At 41.3% G+C, this 18,433-nt stretch overlaps 4 protein-coding genes across 4 annotated transcripts; all 4 read right to left on the bottom strand.

Annotated features, from left to right (window-relative positions):
- Positions 1-1,461: 1,461 nt before the first annotated feature.
- LOC139207620 (protocadherin alpha-C2-like) lies at positions 1,462-8,069 on the bottom strand. Its single transcript, XM_070837357.1, has 3 exons — positions 5,661-8,069; positions 4,350-4,385; positions 1,462-3,075 (listed from the first exon to the last, which is right to left on the bottom strand). Exons 1-2 carry the CDS (start codon positions 8,067-8,069, stop codon positions 4,374-4,376), a joined length of 2,421 nt encoding a protein of 806 aa, XP_070693458.1. The 3' UTR covers positions 1,462-3,075; positions 4,350-4,373.
- Positions 8,070-9,412: 1,343 nt separating this feature from the next.
- Positions 9,413-11,827, bottom strand: LOC139207619 (protocadherin alpha-C2-like). Its single transcript, XM_070837355.1, has one exon. The coding sequence runs from the start codon at positions 11,825-11,827 to the stop codon at positions 9,413-9,415; it is 2,415 nt and encodes an 804-aa protein (XP_070693456.1).
- A 1,104-nt stretch (positions 11,828-12,931) lies between these two features.
- Positions 12,932-15,325, bottom strand: LOC139207618 (protocadherin alpha-C2-like). Its single transcript, XM_070837354.1, has one exon. It carries the CDS (start codon positions 15,323-15,325, stop codon positions 12,932-12,934), a length of 2,394 nt encoding a protein of 797 aa, XP_070693455.1.
- A 539-nt stretch (positions 15,326-15,864) lies between these two features.
- On the bottom strand, positions 15,865-18,273 carry LOC139207617 (protocadherin alpha-C2-like). Its single transcript, XM_070837353.1, has one exon. It carries the CDS (start codon positions 18,271-18,273, stop codon positions 15,865-15,867), a length of 2,409 nt encoding a protein of 802 aa, XP_070693454.1.
- Positions 18,274-18,433: the final 160 nt, after the last annotated feature.

Raw genomic sequence — 18,433 nt, 5'->3', positions numbered from 1 at the left:
TTATTTATGTCTTACAGAATTTAAATGTGGCAAACACTTCATTTGGATTTGAATACTTACATTTCGGTGATGGTGTGATCCAGAATGACTACTTCTGTTTTTGAAGCAGTGTGACTGTAGATGAAATGTCTTTGTGGAAACACACACTCACTCATGGGTTGATTTTCTTCACTTGGTGTCAGAAGGAAATCATCATATAAAAATAGAAGCCACACTTCTGAGCACCCTGGAGGAAGGTCCACTTTCTGGAATAATAATGTTGTCTTTAGGCAAATGCCTACCAACCTTACACTGTTGTTTTGTGGGTAACAAAAGCTAATCAGTGACCTTTAAGCTTGAATTGAAAACAAATGACACAAACTGGATGATGTAAGAGTGCACATTTTTTGTTGCTATAGTCCCGCAGTCTGTATGTGTCGGCTATAATGATGTCCCTTGAGGACAGGTTCTTACCAATCATCATCAGCCCTTACCATGTAAGTAAGGGAGAGAGAGAGCAAGAAATAATTTACAGAATATATACTGCCATATTTTCATGTGCAAGACATATTTCGGTTGCTAAGGCTGACTGTATACTCTAGAAGTGTAAATGCTACTGTATATCACACACACTGATAGGCAAGTTGCACATTAAAGGTCCATACAACATTACCTACTAATACCTTAGCAAGTAGATCATTTTCTGACAGTAAATTGAAATATTGTGCAGCAAGTAAGTATCTATACACATATACCTTAACATAACACCTTGTCCTTCAGTACAGAGGAAAAGATTTTTTGTCTGAGTTTTTTTTTGGCATTTTAATACTTGTATATATTTATGACACCATCTTACATGTCTGTGTTAAGCCTGATTCTGTCCACTGTTCCACCATAATGTCATCTTCATCAGTTGATGATGCAGTGCAGCTGTCCATACCCTTTAAAGGGGCTGGAAAGCCAATCAGCAAAATCAACAAATCTCAAACTTGACTGCAATGTATGCACTCAAGAAAATTACTGGACAGGAACGTCTTACACATAGATTGAGTCCGTTCTGAGGTCAGATTTGTAATTTGTTTTAGAAAGTCAGTTAGCATGCCTTCAACTTTATCCATTATATCCATTAGGATGTTAACAAATATTTTCTTTGAGAGTAGTTTCACTGAAGGTTGACTTGCTTTTTAAACTTGTTAAAAAAAAAATACAATAACACTGTCCCAAAACAATGATACACCTTTTGATGTAAAAATCAAGAGATTCAGAAGTTCATGTTCCATTTGTTGTTCCATTTTGTTTTTGTATTTAATAGATCATACAGATCAGACCATTGCATACAGTAATCTCACATTACACAAGTTACTATATATTGCGACATAAAAGTACCACTGTACAAAAGCACTTATTGTATATGTTTGCCTGTAAAACATTACAGCTTTATACTATAACTGTGCTAAAGAGTTTGACCACATAACGTCTGATTATTCTCACATACTGGTTGGCCCATAAATCTGATGGCACAGGAGGTCCCATTTTTGTTCACTTTAAAAACTTCAGCACTGGAATTGAAAAAGAAAGGCATATTCACAGATATATGTATATGCCAGTCATATCTTTATCCCTATTTATGTGTTGCATATGCAGATACATACAATAGTCAGTAATACACATGAATACAGCTTTAACCCACAACTATGTTGTTTCAATATTGTAAAGTAAACATTAAGTCTTCATGTTCAGTTTTCAACTTCTAACACAATCTCAGAACACGTTGAAATTAAAGCACACTCAGAGTTTTGTTTTAAAAATAAAAAAATTGAAAGTACATGGTCATGTTAGTGATGTATATACAGTAGTCATAAAGAGATATTAATCAATCCATTCTCAGACTCATCGAGTTCACTTGTGTTCACATAAATCCCCTTGACTCATATTCTCCAGTAATGTCCAAGTGAACATAACATTCAAGCACATGTACACTGTCACTCAACTTTCTGAATCCATAGATATGTCCCACTGCTGTCTGTCATTTTTTCTCTTGCCTAGATACTCGGAAAAGTAATTCATAGGAGATTATAGATCTGTTGACCCTCTCTGAAGATCTTAGGACAAAAGTATTATGCTGTTGTATTTATTCAGTGCGGTTCCATTAAAATGTACTCTTCCATCTTATTTTGAAAAACACTTAAGAGTGATGCATAACTACAGAAAATGGTTTGCTCAATATCGTAAAATATCTAGAGCTATCAAAGTACGTTGATTGATCCATGCAAAAACAACTGAAAGGCAGATACATAATGACTAAAGGCCTCACCTTCATCTATTTGATGTACTGTTTAACTTAATTTAATCTCTTAGCACTCTCGTTCATACGCTTAGGCCGAGCTCACATATCAAGCACAAAGTCAAGTACAAAACATAAAACCACTAAAAGCTACTACATTTATAAAATATTGATTCCCTTTTGTTTCATACTTCATCTTAGCTTGGTGCTTTTTTTGGACATTTAATTAATTGTGCTGTTTCACTTGTTAGATAACTTGTATATAATACATCGATGCTGTTATGGAGCATGACAAAGCACAGAGGTTAAAAAATGTAATATCCAACATGGGATTCATTTTTAGAGAGGGAAAACAGTCTCTTAAAGGCATTTCAACATCCCCACGTCCACTCTAGTTGTCCTTGTTGAGGCTTCTTTGTATATCCACAGGTGCAAATTTTTGTACAGTCTGCTTCTTTGAGATTTTATCCTCTTGATTTTTTTCGTATGAACGTATTGGAATGTGGTTGAAGCCATGCAGTCTTTTCATGCATATTGAATGGACAGAAAGGCATTGTTGATTTGGTTTTTCATGTGCTTAAAAAAAGAGGGGGGAGAGGCGTTGTGTCCTTCATTAGCCACCATAGTACTTTTGGTGTTAAAGCATGACAACTACACATTGTGAGGAACGAGGATCAGGCTGAGCAGGAAGGACATGAGGGGATTTATGGGCAGAGGATTCTCCTTCCTCTGTTTAGCTTTCCTGTCGACGTCATTCAAACACAGCTGGAGATGTGGCCTTATGTGGAACTGCTGCTGCTGGTGGTGGATGCCTGCCAACGAGACAAGACCATTAGATAAAGAACCACAGCACTCGCAGTCTTGTGACTGGCCAAACTGACACATCTCATGCAGCCGACGTCTGTCAGGGGCTTCAGGCAGAAGACAGAGTGGGTGGAGGGGTTGGACAGATCCTTGAACATGTAGTGGTGAGGTGGCGGGTCTATCAATGAATGCCATGCTCCAAGATTATGTGAGGGAGAGTGGTTGCTAGGTAACTGAGTGACTGGTTTCACTTTGCGCCCCGCCTGCACAAAGAATTAGGTCACAATTCACACTACAACAGACAGAAAGTTCAAAAGTGTTATTCTATGTCTGAGTGAAGTCAGTTACACTAGAATTGCAATTTTACCCAACATAATCATACAGAAACGACACAGTCCAATTCCACGTATAGAAATAAGATACACTCTAAATATATTAGTGGATGGGTCAGTACGGGATGAGCACAAATTAATCTTCACATGCACAGGATCCTTTTGAGAACATAGTGATTCAATTAAAGACATGTCGATATTTTCTTAGCAAGTGCATTAACAGCAAAAGCCAAATTGTGGAAAAAGCAAAGCCACATTGTCAGTTAAAGTAAAGTGGAGTGTTAATGTTGTTTTGGTTTTAAAGATTATTACCCTATGAGCCTAGAATACAGCTGAGTGGCTCAGGGACTGGATATACTTGATGCTCACTTTGTTCACCAAAAGTAATGACTAGGACAGGACAGTTTTAATTCTACGTCATCTGGATCCCCACTTTTACTTGTCTGCAAAACTGACCACAGATTGTCAGACTCAGTATATTATCCATTATGATTATTATGGCCTAATGCCTTTGTCCCATAGAGTCAATCAAAATTATCAGGGCCATGTTTTATATATAGTTTCTGTCAAAATTGTTTAAAATACTTTGGGGAGGGGACATAATCCTGAAATTATGACAGAAGTAGAGTTAACAACTGTGGTAGTTATACTGCGTAGACAAGTTTTAGTGGGCTTTAAGGATGAGACTGTTATAGCAGTAACTGTGAAGAAATTGTAGGCATGAAGCAGTTAACACAGGAGATTTGGCAAACTGCATGTGATGTCAACTGAGTGACCCTTTGCAATAAAAGAAATCTCCTTCTCCAAGAGAAATGAAACAAGACAGACTAAACAAAAAAAAATCCGTTGTGAACAAAAAAGAAAAGATCACAAAAACAATTGAAACACTAAGTTCTGTAACATCATTCAGAAAAGGGTGTCTGGGCCGGGGGAGTGAGACTCCTGCATACCTCCAGCTGCAGAGTGGACTTCCCTCATTTAGGGTACTTTAGAGTGGGGAGAAAAAAAAGCAATTCAATGGTCAGGTTATTGCAAGCACAAAAAAAAGATTATTTATGTATGTATCCTAGTTCATGTCGAGCTATGAATGAAATGTTATCTCTGAAAAATATAACAGACGTAGTTAGTGTGAGCCTTTATAACGGATACTGCAGCTTGTTACAATCTGCTCTATGAAAGTGGGTTAAAACATGTTTACATTTAGCTTTACAGTTCTTTGTTCTTCTAGCAGGATACTTACCATGATAGATAGATAGATAGATAGATGGATAGATAGATAGATGGATAGATAGATAGATAGATAGATAGATAGATAGATAGATAGATAGATAGATAGATAGATAGATAGATAGATAGATAATATTCACATGCTTGCATTGAATATTTAAATGACACTGGCAAAAAAGGTCCCTTTAAGCAGTAGTTTCAGCATTCTGCACATTTCATGCACAGTGTAGCAGTTGTGTGAGCTTGTTGTGCGTATTGGAACCCAAGACTAGAAAAAGATCAGATTATTAAGCATCACAGTCTTTACTCACAGACTTTCAATGTTTGAAAAAAAGTCATATGGGCTCTATATAGGCCACAAGCCCAAGTCACACAAAAAAGTCTGAAGCAGTTATGATTGAAACGCCCATCTTTGCAAGTATTGCTTTGTAAAACTAAGGCAGAATGTTAAATACGGACAGCTGCAGGATATTTTCTAAAGTGGAGGTGCCATTTTTTATCTTTTCTTCAGGTCAGTTGCAATTAAATTTTACATTTGTTATTTCACTGGTTCATTTTGCGATCAATTTAAGTCATTCATTGAATGTCTTGTTTTTGCTTTGATTTTCTGATGAGGGTAATAGTAGGAATTTGGGCTCATAATTATCATTAGTAGATACCGTTTCAATGTTAAAAGACAAACATTAAAATTTTTTACAGTACCATAGAGAGAAATTGAATAATGTGAAATGTTATGTATTTAATGGTGATTTGTGAAGATGTCAAACACAAGAAGATTAAGACTGGGAATCATTTTTAGTTAGAAACGCAAGCACAGAAAAAATCAGAAGAACAGCAAAAAGTTGTTTCTCACTGTCTAAACTACAAACTGTATTATTTTTTGCTTGAACTCGAATTAAGTGCAAAAATACACTGCCTACCTACCACTCATGAAATATTACAGTGAACTACCTTATGCAAGATGTTTTTCCTCACAAAACTCACTCACAAAAGTTGGGAATGAGTGTTTACTTAAGGTTAGCGGCCATTTATACCTGCAGAGTAGAAGCCGCTGAGTCACTAGTGTCTGTCAGTCCTGTGCCTCTTGGTATACTGGACACGATGTATCTGGAGCCCTTTGGCACAGGCTGTCTAACCACCAGCTTTCCTTTTCTGGTCTCCGCTAGAAACAGACTGTACCAGTAGGCATCGTTGGAGACCAGAGTGGAGTCTGCGATGGTGGAGTTCCTCTCACTGATCACACTGTTCCTGCAGGGAGGAGCCGCTTTGCTGGGCTTGGGTTTCTGACACTTGAGCACGATGGTGACCAATATGGTGATCAGCAGGAGGAACGACACCGAGCCCAGACCGATGACCAAGTACAGGTTGAGGTCTGAAAAGATGTCATAATCCAGAGGCACCTCAGTCATGTCAGAGTAGGCCTTGACGGCAGTCTCCACCGTGGACAGCTTGATGGTGACTGTAGCGGAGAGAGCGGGCTGCCCGTTGTCCTTGGCAACAACAACCAGTCTCTGGTGGCGCGGATCTCTGTAACTGAACATCCTCATAGTCCGGATCTCTCCGTTGTATTGATCCAGACTGAACAAGGTGGTGTCGGTCACCTGCAGAAACTGGTAGGTAATCCGAGAGTTGTGCACCGAGTCTGTGTCCAGGGCTATCACCTTGGCAACCAGAGATCCTTTATCGGTGGATCTGGGGATCTTTTCCTCCACCACCGAGCCGTGCGCGCGCCACGGAGACACGATAACCGGAGCGTTGTCGTTCTGGTCCACAATAATGATGTGGACCGTCACGTTGCTGCTGAGTGGAGGAGAGCCAGAGTCTCTGGCCTCGATGTGGAAAAGAAACTCCTTCTCGATCTCATAGTCAAAAGTTTTTAGTGCGTAAAGATTACCGTTCTCTGGGTTGATGGAGAACAGCATGGACATGGAGGTGTTGGCTATCTCCTTCTCCAGGATGAAATAAACTAGATACTGGTTTTCATGGAGGTCAGGGTCAAAGGCAGTCAGTGAGCTGAGCAGGGCCCCGGGTGCGTTATTCTCCATTACACGTATAGTATAAAATGACTGAGGGAACTGTGGAACGTTGTCGTTAACATCCAGCAGTTCTAACGTCATAGTTTCGTTGTCAGATAAAGGAGGAGAACCTCTGTCTGTGACAGTGAAGGTGACGTCATATTCTGGAACCTTCTCACGGTCTAAAGGCTCTGACACCACTAATTCATAATAGTTATCAGAGGACTCCCTCAGTCTGAAAGGCATGTTATCTGGGATATGAAGGTCAACCACTCCATTGTCACCTGAGTCTTTATCGCTCACACTAACTACTGCTATCACTGTGTCTATCGGTTCATTTTCTTTTATCGGACTCTGAAATGATTTGATGGATATTTCTGGATGATTGTCATTCATATCTGTCACTTGTATTGTCAGTTTACACTGTCCAGATAAGGAGTTCGGCCCCTTGTCCCTGGCAATAACCTCCATTTCATAAAGCTTATGATCTTCATAGTTTATCATCTCTTTCACTCTGATTTCACCATTTTCTGGATTGAGGTTAAACATCTGTTGTGTTCTCTCTGATGTATACAAACTATATGAATAAACAATATCAGAATTAGATCCTTCATCTAAATCAGTGGCATTCAGTTTGATTACTAGACTGCCAATCGGGGAGTTTTCCATCACATCTATCACGTAGTTGTCTTTGTCAAATGAAGGGGCATTGTCGTTCACATCAAGCACGCGAACAATGATGCTGGCTGTACCTGTGCGGGTGGGGACTCCCCCATCCACAGCAGTGAGTATCAGATTATGAACAGCCTGCTGCTCTCTGTCTAAAGCTTTTTTCAGAATCAAATCAGCAAACTTAGACCCATCTCTCCCGGTCTGAATTTCGAGTGCAAACTGTTCACTTGAGCTCAGGTGGTAATCTTTCACAGAATTCGTTCCTACATCTGGGTCTGCAGCATTATTCAGAGAGAATCTCTCTCCAACGGAGCTGGATTCAGAGATGTCCAAATGCATCGTTCCACGCCGAAAATGAGGAGCGTTGTCGTTAATATCCGTGATTTCCACCTCGATATTAAACATTCGTATTGGGTTTTCAATCGTCGCATCCAACTTAAGAAAGCAGTATGTAGATGTCTTTAAGGGACACAGAAACTCTCTGTCAATCCTTTCTAGAATAAACAGCTCTCCGGTGTCCTTGTTGATGTCAAGATACTTTTTATTTGCTATTACATCTATGCGCATTTCTCTGCCCTTAAGCGTTTTCACATCTAATCCCAAATCAGTTGCTAAATTGGCAACGACAGATCCTTCCTCCATTTCTTCGGGAACAGAATAATGGGTGACGGTGGATACCGTGTTTATGATGGCAGAAAGAAAGAGAAATACGGAAACGTACCCCCTCCCAAACAGCTGTCGGACATGATGCGCCATTGTGCAGATTCCGTGGTTACAAGCTAGAAAGGTACAGAAACGTTGTTAAATCGTCCTCTTCTGAACGAACAAACGAAACGAGGATCTTGAGTCAAACCGTTTCTTCACACTTGCATGAAGAGTGACGTTCACGTGACACAATCTCTGACTGTCCGTTCTCCAATGAACTATCGCGAAAAAGATGACCTCATCGGTGAGTGTGTTTTCGTGGAGAGCAGCGACACAAAAAGTGTTGTGAGAATCTTGCCATGTTCTTAAAACACAAATTAATCTTATTTTAAACTAAACCACAGCGTAAGTGTATTTCAATCGCTGTTTAAGAGGCTCGAAATAAGTTTTTAGTGACGTTTTCATTTCTTGTTTCTGAACTGTGATTCCCTGGTCTGGAGGTGGAATTCTGAATATCCGAACACTAATTTTCAGTTTTAATTTACTATATAGTTGCATTTACCGATAAACCTTTTGCTTGTTTGTCTGAATTTTGTCATACGTGTATATAGTTGATTGTAAAGGCCTATAGTATTTATATTGGTATCTTCTTTACTTCATGTTGGGAGAGTTTTACGCACGGTTGTCTGTGCGTAAAAACAATGCCAAACATGATTAAATAAAACCTGCCCGCGTTGTTGATCATTAAGTGCTACTGATACACTGTTGCCTATAAAGTTGGAATAATTGTTCAATACCCCCAATTTTGTTAAAGCCTGAATACACAGTTTGCAAAGGTTAATTGTGGTTTAAATTTCACTGTGATATGTTTGGAAGAGTTTGATCAATAAAGTTGAGAAAATATACACTTTATTTATCAAGAATAAATCACATTGTCACAATCATTTCATGAGAAGAGGTAAAAAACATTTTATTCCAACTTTATGGACAACAGTGTAGTTACTTTTTATCTAATATAATGTCTCTGTACACCAAATCTTGCCTAATTCCTACTTCCAAAACAAAATCTATGCAGAAATGTCGAAGCTAATAACAAGAAATTAGATCTCTTTAGGAAAGGGAGAGTATAGATTATTTATAAAGTTACTTATTTGAGTTAATGAAATACAACAAAAATCAAATATAAACCAGCCGCCAGCAAGTGCAAGAAGACTTAAAAAAACACGTTATAATATGCAAGTTTAAATTTTTCTGTGTGGTGCGTTATACATTTAAGGTAGTTGTTAACTCTTTATATCTGATAAATTTAAATGAGTGCAGAAGAGATCACAAATTCACAAGCGCTAACATGACATTAAGCCCATGACCACTATGGTCACTTAAGAGTGAACTTGATGTACATACACTTTGTAGCCTACATTTGTGTGTAACAATTGTAAAGTGGTTATTTTTCTTCATACCTGCAGAGTAGAAGCCGCTGAGTCACTAGTGTCTGTCAGTCCTGTACCTCTTGGTATACTGGACACGATGTATCTGGAGCCCTTTGGCACAGGCTGTCTAACCACCAGCTTTCCTTTCCTGGTCTCCGCTAGAAACAGACTGTACCAGTAGGCATCGTTGGAGACCAGAGTGGAGTCTGCGATGGTGGAGTTCCTCTCACTGATCACACTGTTCCTGCAGGGAGGAGCCGCTTTGCTGGGCTTGGGTTTCTGACACTTGAGCACGATGGTGACCAATATGGTGATCAGCAGGAGGAACGACACCGAGCCCAGACCGATGACCAAGTACAGGTTGAGGTCTGAAAAGATGTCATACTCCAGAGGCACCTCAGTCATGTCAGAGTAGGCTTTGACGGCAGTCTCCACCGTGGACAGCTTGATGGTGACTGTAGCGGAGAGAGCGGGCTGCCCGTTGTCCTTGGCAACAACAACCAGTCTCTGGTGGCGCGGATCTCTGTAACTGAACATCCTCATAGTCCGGATCTCTCCGTTGTATTGGTCCAGACTGAACAAGGTGGCGTCGGTCACCTGCAGAAACTGGTAGGTAATCCGAGAGTTGTGCACCGAGTCTGTGTCCAGGGCTATCACCTTGGAAACCAGAGATCCTTTATCGGTGGATCTGGGGATCTTTTCCTCCACCACCGAGCCGTGCGCGCGCCACGGAGACACGATAACCGGAGCGTTGTCGTTCTGGTCCACAATAATGATGTGGACCGTCACGTTGCTGCTGAGTGGAGGAGAGCCAGAGTCTCTGGCCTCGATGTGGAAAAGAAACTCCTTCTCGATCTCATAGTCAAAAGTTTTTAGTGCGTAAAGATTACCGTTCTCTGGGTTGATGGAGAACAGCATGGACATGGAGGTGTTGGCTATCTCCTTCTCCAGGATGAAATAAACTAGATACTGGTTTTCATGGAGGTCAGGGTCAAAGGCAGTCAGTGAGCTGAGCAGGGCCCCGGGTGCGTTATTCTCCATTACACGTATAGTATAAAATGACTGAGGGAACTGCGGAACGTTGTCGTTAACATCCAGCAGTTCTAACGTCATAGTTTCGTTGTCAGATAAAGGAGGAGAACCTCTGTCTGTGACAGTGAAGGTGACGTCATATTCTGGAACCTTCTCACGGTCTAAAGGCTCTGACACCACTAATTCATAATAGTTATCAGAGGACTCCCTCAGTCTGAAAGGCATGTTATCTGGGATATGGAGGTCAACCACTCCATTGTCACCTGAGTCTTTGTCGCTCACACTAACTACTGCTATCACTGTGTCTATCGGTTCATTTTCTTTTATCGGACTCTGAAATGATTTAATGGATATTTCTGGATGATTGTCATTCATATCTGTCACTTGTATTGTCAATTTACACTGTCCAGATAAGGAGTTCGGCCCCTTGTCCCTGGCAATAACCTCCATTTCATAAAGCTTATGATCTTCATAGTTTATCATCTCTTTCACTCTGATTTCACCATTTTCTGGATTGAGGTTAAACATCTGTTGTGTTCTCTCTGATGTATACAAACTATATGAATAAACAATATCAGAATTAGATCCTTCATCTAAATCAGTGGCATTCAGTTTGATTACTAGACTGCCAATCGGGGAGTTTTCCATCACATCTACCACGTAGTTGTCTTTGTCAAATGAAGGGGCATTGTCGTTCACATCAAGCACGCGAACAATGATGCTGGCTGTACCTGTGCGGGTGGGGACTCCCCCGTCCACAGCAGTGAGTATCAGATTATGAACAGCCTGCTGCTCTCTGTCTAAAGCTTTTTTCAGAATCAAATCAGCAAACTTAGACCCATCTCTCCCGGTCTGAATTTCAATGGAGAAATGTTCACTTGAGCTCAGATGGTAATCTTTCACAGAATTCGTTCCTACATCTGGGTCTGCAGCATTATTCAGAGAGAATCTCTCTCCAACGGAGCTGGATTCAGAGATGTCCAAATGCATCGTTCCACGCCGAAAATGAGGAGCGTTGTCGTTAATATCCGTGATTTCCACCTCGATATTAAACATTCGTATTGGGTTTTCAATTGAAGCGTCTAATCTAAGAAAGCACGACGTAGTTGTCCTTAACGGGCATAAAAACTCTCTGTCTATTCTTTCCAAAATAAACAGCTCTCCCGTGTTTTTATTGATGTCAAGGTATTTCTTATTGCCCACAACGTCCATGCGCATTTTCCTTTTAATTAAAGTCTTCACATCTAATCCCAAATCAGTTGCTAAATTGGCAACGACAGATCCTTCCTCCATTTCTTCGGGAACAGAATAATGGGTGACGGTGGATACCGTGTTTATGATGGCAGAAAGAAAGAGAAATACGGAAACGTACCCCCTCCCAAACAGCTGTCGGACATGATGCGCCATTGTGCAGATTCCGTGGTTACAAGCTAGAAAGGTACAGAAACGTTGTTAAATCGTCCTCTTCTGAACGAACAAACGAAACGAGGATCTTGAGTCGAACCGTTTCTTCACACTTGCATGAAGAGTGACGTTCACGTGACACAATCTCTGACTGTCCGTTCTCCAATGAACTATCGCGAAAAAGATGACCTCATCGGTGAGTGTGTTTTCGTGGAGAACAGCGACACAAAAAGTGTTGTGAGAATCTTGCCATGTTCTTAAAACACAAATTAATCTTATTTTAAACTAAACCACAGCGTAAGTGTATTTCAATCGCTGTTTAAGAGGCTCGAAATAAGTTTTTAGTGACGTTTTCATTTCTTGTTTCTGAACTGTGATTCCCTGGTCTGGAGGTGGAATTCTGAATATCCGAACACTAATTTTCACTTTTAATTTACTATATAGTTGCATTTACCGATAAACCTTTTGCTTGTTTGTCTGAATTTTGTCATACGTGTATATAGTTGATTGTAAAGGCCTATAGTATTTATATTGGTATCTTCTTTTCTTCATGTTGGGAGAGTTTTACGCACGGTTGTCTGTGCGTAAAAACAATGCCAAACATGATTAAATAAAACCTGCCCGCGTTGTTGATCATTAAGTGCTACTGATAGTTACTTTTTATCTAATATAATGTCTCTTTACCCCAAATCTTGCCTAATTTATACTTCCAAACACTAATCTATGCAGAAATGTCGAAGCTATTTACAAGAAATAAACTCTATTTAGAAAAGAGAGAGTATAGATTATTTATAAAGTTACTTATTACAGTTAATGAAATACAACAAAAAACAAATATAAACCAGGCACCAGCAAGTGCAAGAAGACTTAAAAAACACGTTATAATGTGCAAGTTTAAAATTTTCTGTGTGGTGCATGATTCATTTAAGGTAGTTGTTAACTCTTTATGTCTGATAAATTTAAATGAGTGCAGAAGAGATCACAAATTCACACGCGCTGACATGACAGTAAGCCCATGACCACTATGGTCACTTAAGAGTGAACTTGATGTACATACACTTTGTAGCCTACATTTGTGTGTAACAATTGTAAAGTGGTTATTTTTCTTCATACCTGCAGAGTAGAAGCCGCTGAGTCACTAGTGTCTGTCAGTCCTGTGCCTCTTGGTATACTGGACACGATGTATCTGGAGCCCTTTGGCACAGGCTGTCTAACCACCAGCTTTCCTTTCCTGGTCTCCGCTAGAAACAAACTGTACCAGTAGGCATCGTTGGAGACCAGAGTGGAGTCTGCGATGGTGGAGTTCCTCTCACTGATCACACTGTTCCTGCAGGGAGGAGCCGCTTTGCTGGGCTTGGGTTTCTGACACTTGAGCACGATGGTGACCAATATGGTGATCAGCAGGAGGAACGACACCGAGCCCAGACCGATGACCAAGTACAGGTTGAGGTCTGAAAAGATGTCATACTCCAGAGGCACCTCAGTCATGTCAGAGTAGGCTTTGACGGCAGTCTCCACCGTGGACAGCTTGATGGTGACTGTAGCGGAGAGAGCGGGCTGCCCGTTGTCCTTGGCAACAACAACCAGTCTCTGGTGGCGCGGATCTCTGTAACTGAACATCCTCATAGTCCGGATCTCTCCGTTGTATTGGTCCAGACTGAACAAGGTGGCGTCGGTCACCTGCAGAAACTGGTAGGTAATCCGAGAGTTGTGCACCGAGTCTGTGTCCAGGGCTATCACCTTGGAAACCAGAGATCCTTTATCGGTGGATCTGGGGATCTTTTCCTCCACCACCGAGCCGTGCGCGCGCCACGGAGACACGATAACCGGAGCGTTGTCGTTCTGGTCCACAATAATGATGTGGACCGTCACGTTGCTGCTGAGTGGAGGAGAGCCAGAGTCTCTGGCCTCGATGTGGAAAAGAAACTCCTTCTCGATCTCATAGTCAAAAGTTTTTAGTGCGTAAAGATTACCGTTCTCTGGGTTGATGGAGAACAGCATGGACATGGAGGTGTTGGCTATCTCCTTCTCCAGGATGAAATAAACTAGATACTGGTTTTCATGGAGGTCAGGGTCAAAGGCAGTCAGTGAGCTGAGCAGGGCCCCGGGTGCGTTATTCTCCATTACACGTATAGTATAAAATGACTGAGGGAACTGCGGAACGTTGTCGTTAACATCCAGCAGTTCTAACGTCATAGTTTCGTTGTCAGATAAAGGAGGAGAACCTCTGTCTGTGACAGTGAAGGTGACGTCATATTCTGGAACCTTCTCACGGTCTAAAGGCTCTGACACCACTAATTCATAATAGTTATCAGAGGACTCCCTCAGTCTGAAAGGCATGTTATCTGGGATATGAAGGTCAACCACTCCATTGTCACCTGAGTCTTTGTCGCTCACACTAACTACTGCTATCACTGTGTCTACTTCTATGTTTTCATTGACTGGACTCTGAAATGACTTAATAGAGATTTCTGGGTGGTTGTCATTCATGTCTTCCACCAGGATCTTTATGGTACATTGTCCTGATAAACTATTGGCTCCTTTGTCGGTTGCTATAACTTCCATATCATAAATCTTGAAATCCTCATAATTTAACATCCCTTTAACAGTAATTTCACCAGTAGAAGGATTCAGATTAAATGTTTCTTGTGTTTTTTCTGACGTATATAAACTGTATGAGTACGTTAAATCAGAATTTGACCCCTCATCTAAGTCTGTTGCACTGAGATGAATAACAAGGCTCCCTATGGGAGAATTTTCCATGATCTTTAATTTATAATTCACTTTGTCAAATGCAGGAGCGTTATCATTGGTGTCTAATACATGAACAATAACACTTGCAGTCCCAGAACGAGCAGGTGTCCCTCCATCTACAGCTGTGAGTATTAAATTATGAACAGCCTGCTGCTCTCGATCCAAAGTCTTTGTTAAGATCAAATCTGCAAATTTCGATCCATCTCTTCCGGTCTGAACTTCAATAGTAAAGTGTTCATTGTCACTCAGATGATACGTTTTTACTGTATTGCCTCCAACATCAGGATCAACTGCATTGCTTAATGAGAATCTTTCCCCAGCAGGTGTTGACTCAGATATGTCCAAATGTATGGCTTCTCGTCGAAAGTGTGGGGCGTTGTCGTTCATGTCCAAAATCTCGAGTTCTATGTTAAATATTCGCAAAGGATTTTCTAGTATTACTTCCATTTTTAAGTAGCACAATGTCAGCGTTTTTGTACAAAGATATTCCCTGTCAATTTTCTCTACAACATACAGCTCACCAGTCTCTTTGTTCACGTCCAAATATTTTTTGTTTGCGATAAGGTCAATACGTATCTTCCTCTGATTCAGTGTTTTAACATCCAAGCTCAGATCGGTAACGAGGTTAGCGACAACAGATCCTTCTTTCATCTCCTCCGGTATGGAATAATGAGTGACTGAGGCAGTTGCATGACAAAGGATAGAAAAGAGAGTAACAAGCGCCACGTACCTTTTCCGTGACTGCATTGTTACATCGGACTGTATTATTGTTATTTTCACCGTGTGCAGCACGTCAGTCGATATGGAGCGTATCCCTTAATTTACAACTTCGCTATCTACACCTTGCAATCTATTCGATGAAAATTGAAATCCGGTGATGTTTTGACTCGTGGAAATGGTAAGTTGTTTTTTTCTCGCCTTAATGTAAATTTCAGCACCACGGAGCTGTCCGACTGGTTGATGCGCTGCTGCTTTTACAATGACTCCCTGTCATGGCGACCCTCGGTTAGTGTTTAACTGAGAGAACAGCGACACTCTGTGCAAATTGCAGGGTTATGTATTTAAAATGTGATACCATGAAAGCCCCCATATTTCAAAATGTAGAGCCGATTCTTGGGATCAGTGACTACTGCAAATATAGTTGAAAAGAATTATGTTGGTACATTTTCCCAAGCTTTGTTAATAACCTTGTGCTACAAACACAATGCGACTGGAAATCGCAAGTTGAATGATATATATATAAAAAAAAAAAACACTACAACTTACAGGGGAAAATTTAACATTGGTCATACCTGCAGAGTAGAAGCCGCTGAGTCACTAGTGTCTGTCAGTCCTGTGCCTCTTGGTATACTGGACACGATGTATCTGGAGCCCTTTGGCACAGGCTGTCTAACCACCAGCTTTCCTTTTCTGGTCTCCGCTAGAAACAGACTGTACCAGTAGGCATCGTTGGAGACCAGAGTGGAGTCTGCGATGGTGGAGTTCCTCTCACTGATCACACTGTTCCTGCAGGGAGGAGCCGCTTTGCTGGGCTTGGGTTTCTGACACTTGAGCACGATGGTGACCAATATGGTGATCAGCAGGAGGAACGACACCGAGCCCAGACCGATGACCAAGTACAGGTTGAGGTCTGAAAAGATGTCATACTCCAGAGGCACCTCAGTCATGTCAGAGTAGGCTTTGACGGCAGTCTCCACCGTGGACAGCTTGATGGTGACTGTAGCGGAGAGAGCGGGCTGCCCGTTGTCCTTGGCAACAACAACCAGCCTCTGGTGGCGCGGATCTCTGTAACTGAACATCCTCATAGTCCGGATCTCTCCGTTGTATTGGTCCAGACTGAACAAGGTGGCGTCGGTCACCTGCAGAAACTGGTAGGTAATCCGAGAGTTGTGCACCGAGTCTGTGTCCAGGGCTATCACCTTGGAAACCAGAGATCCTTTATCGGTGGATCTGGGGATCTTTTCCTCCACCACCGAGCCGTGCGCGCGCCACGGAGACACGATAACCGGAGCGTTGTCGTTCTGGTCCACAATAATGATGTGGACCGTCACGTTGCTGCTGAGTGGAGGAGAGCCAGAGTCTCTGGCCTCGATGTGGAAAAGAAACTCCTTCTCGATCTCATAGTCAAAAGTTTTTAGTGCGTAAAGATTACCGTTCTCTGGGTTGATGGAGAACAGCATGGACATGGAGGTGTTGGCTATCTCCTTCTCCAGGATGAAATAAACTAGATACTGGTTTTCATGGAGGTCAGGGTCAAAGGCAGTCAGTGAGCTGAGCAGGGCCCCGGGTGCGTTATTCTCCATTACACGTATAGTATAAAATGACTGAGGGAACTGTGGAACGTTGTCGTTAACATCCAGCAGTTCTAACGTCATAGTTTCGTTGTCAGATAAAGGAGGAGAACCTCTGTCTGTGACAGTGAAGGTGACGTCATATTCTGGAACCTTCTCACGGTCTAAAGGCTCTGACACCACTAATTCATAATAGTTATCAGAGGACTCCCTCAGTCTGAAAGGCATGTTATCTGGGATATGGAGGTCAACCACTCCATTGTCACCTGAGTCTTTGTCGCTCACACTAACTACTGCTATCACTGTGTCTACTTCTATGTTTTCATTGACTGGACTCTGAAATGACTTAATAGAGATTTCTGGGTGGTTGTCATTCATGTCTTCCACCAGGATCTTTATGGTACATTGTCCTGATAAACTATTGGCTCCTTTGTCGGTTGCTATAACTTCCATATCATAAATCTTGAAATCCTCATAATTTAACATCCCTTTAACAGTAATTTCACCAGTAGAAGGATTCAGATTAAATGTTTCTTGTGTTTTTTCTGACGTATATAAACTGTATGAGTACGTTAAATCAGAATTTGACCCCTCATCTAAGTCTGTTGCACTGAGATGAATAACAAGGCTCCCTATGGGAGAATTTTCCATGATCTTTAATTTATAATTCACTTTGTCAAATGAGGGAGCGTTATCATTGGTGTCCAAAACACGAACAATAACACTTGCAGTCCCAGAACGAGCAGGTGTCCCTCCATCTACAGCTGTGAGTATTAAATTATGAACAGCCTCCTGCTCTCGATCTAAAGTCTGTTTTAAAATCAAATCTGCAAACTTAGATCCTTCTCTTCCGGTCTGAACTTCAATATTAAAATGTTCACTTTCACTCAGATGGTACGTTTTTACTGAATTACTTCCAACATCAGGATCAACTGCATTGCTGAGAGAGAATCTCTCCCCTTTTGGCGTCGCTTCAGATATATCTAAATGTATGACGTCCCTTCGAAACTGTGGGGCGTTGTCGTTCATATCCAGAATTTCTACTTCTATATTAAAGATTCGTACTGGGTTATCTAATATTACCTCCAGTCTAAGATAGCAAGACGACTTTGCCGGGCAGATGTATTCCCTGTCAATCTTCTCAACAATATACAGCTCACCAGTCTCTTTGTTCACATCCAGATATTTCTTATTTGCAATTGTGTCAAGACGCATCTTCCTCTGATTCAGTGTTTTAACATCCAGGCCCAGATCGGTAGCGAGGTTAGCGACAACAGATCCTTCTTTCATCTCCTCGGGTATTGAATAATGAGTTACTGATGTCGATCCGTAATGAACGAAAGAAAGAAGAACAAGGAGCGACACATACCTTTTGCATGACTTCATTGTTAAAAAGGACCCCATTGTTGTGTGCGGGTTTACCGTTCGGGGCGCGTCAGGCGATATAAGACATGTTTCCGCTGATGTGTAAAACTGATTTTAAGTCCTCGATAAAAACATATCCATTCAGCTCGAATCCCCCCAAAATGTCAGCGCAATTACCGGCTAAATAGTGCTGCTTGGC

This window comes from Pempheris klunzingeri, chromosome 9, assembly GCF_042242105.1.
Source record: "Pempheris klunzingeri isolate RE-2024b chromosome 9, fPemKlu1.hap1, whole genome shotgun sequence".
Lineage (NCBI taxonomy): Eukaryota > Metazoa > Chordata > Actinopteri > Acropomatiformes > Pempheridae > Pempheris > Pempheris klunzingeri.
The sequence above is the reverse complement of the archived record's forward strand: the minus strand, read 5'-3'. Positions and strand labels throughout refer to the sequence as shown.

Bases quoted from the DNA above. Each gene is read 5' to 3' on its own strand.
- LOC139207620 (XM_070837357.1), bottom strand. From the start codon at position 8,069: ATGGCGCATCATGTCCGACAGCTGTTTGGGAGGGGGTACGTTTCCGTA.
- LOC139207619 (XM_070837355.1), bottom strand. From the start codon at position 11,827: ATGGCGCATCATGTCCGACAGCTGTTTGGGAGGGGGTACGTTTCCGTA.
- LOC139207618 (XM_070837354.1), bottom strand. From the start codon at position 15,325: ATGCAGTCACGGAAAAGGTACGTGGCGCTTGTTACTCTCTTTTCTATC.
- LOC139207617 (XM_070837353.1), bottom strand. From the start codon at position 18,273: ATGGGGTCCTTTTTAACAATGAAGTCATGCAAAAGGTATGTGTCGCTC.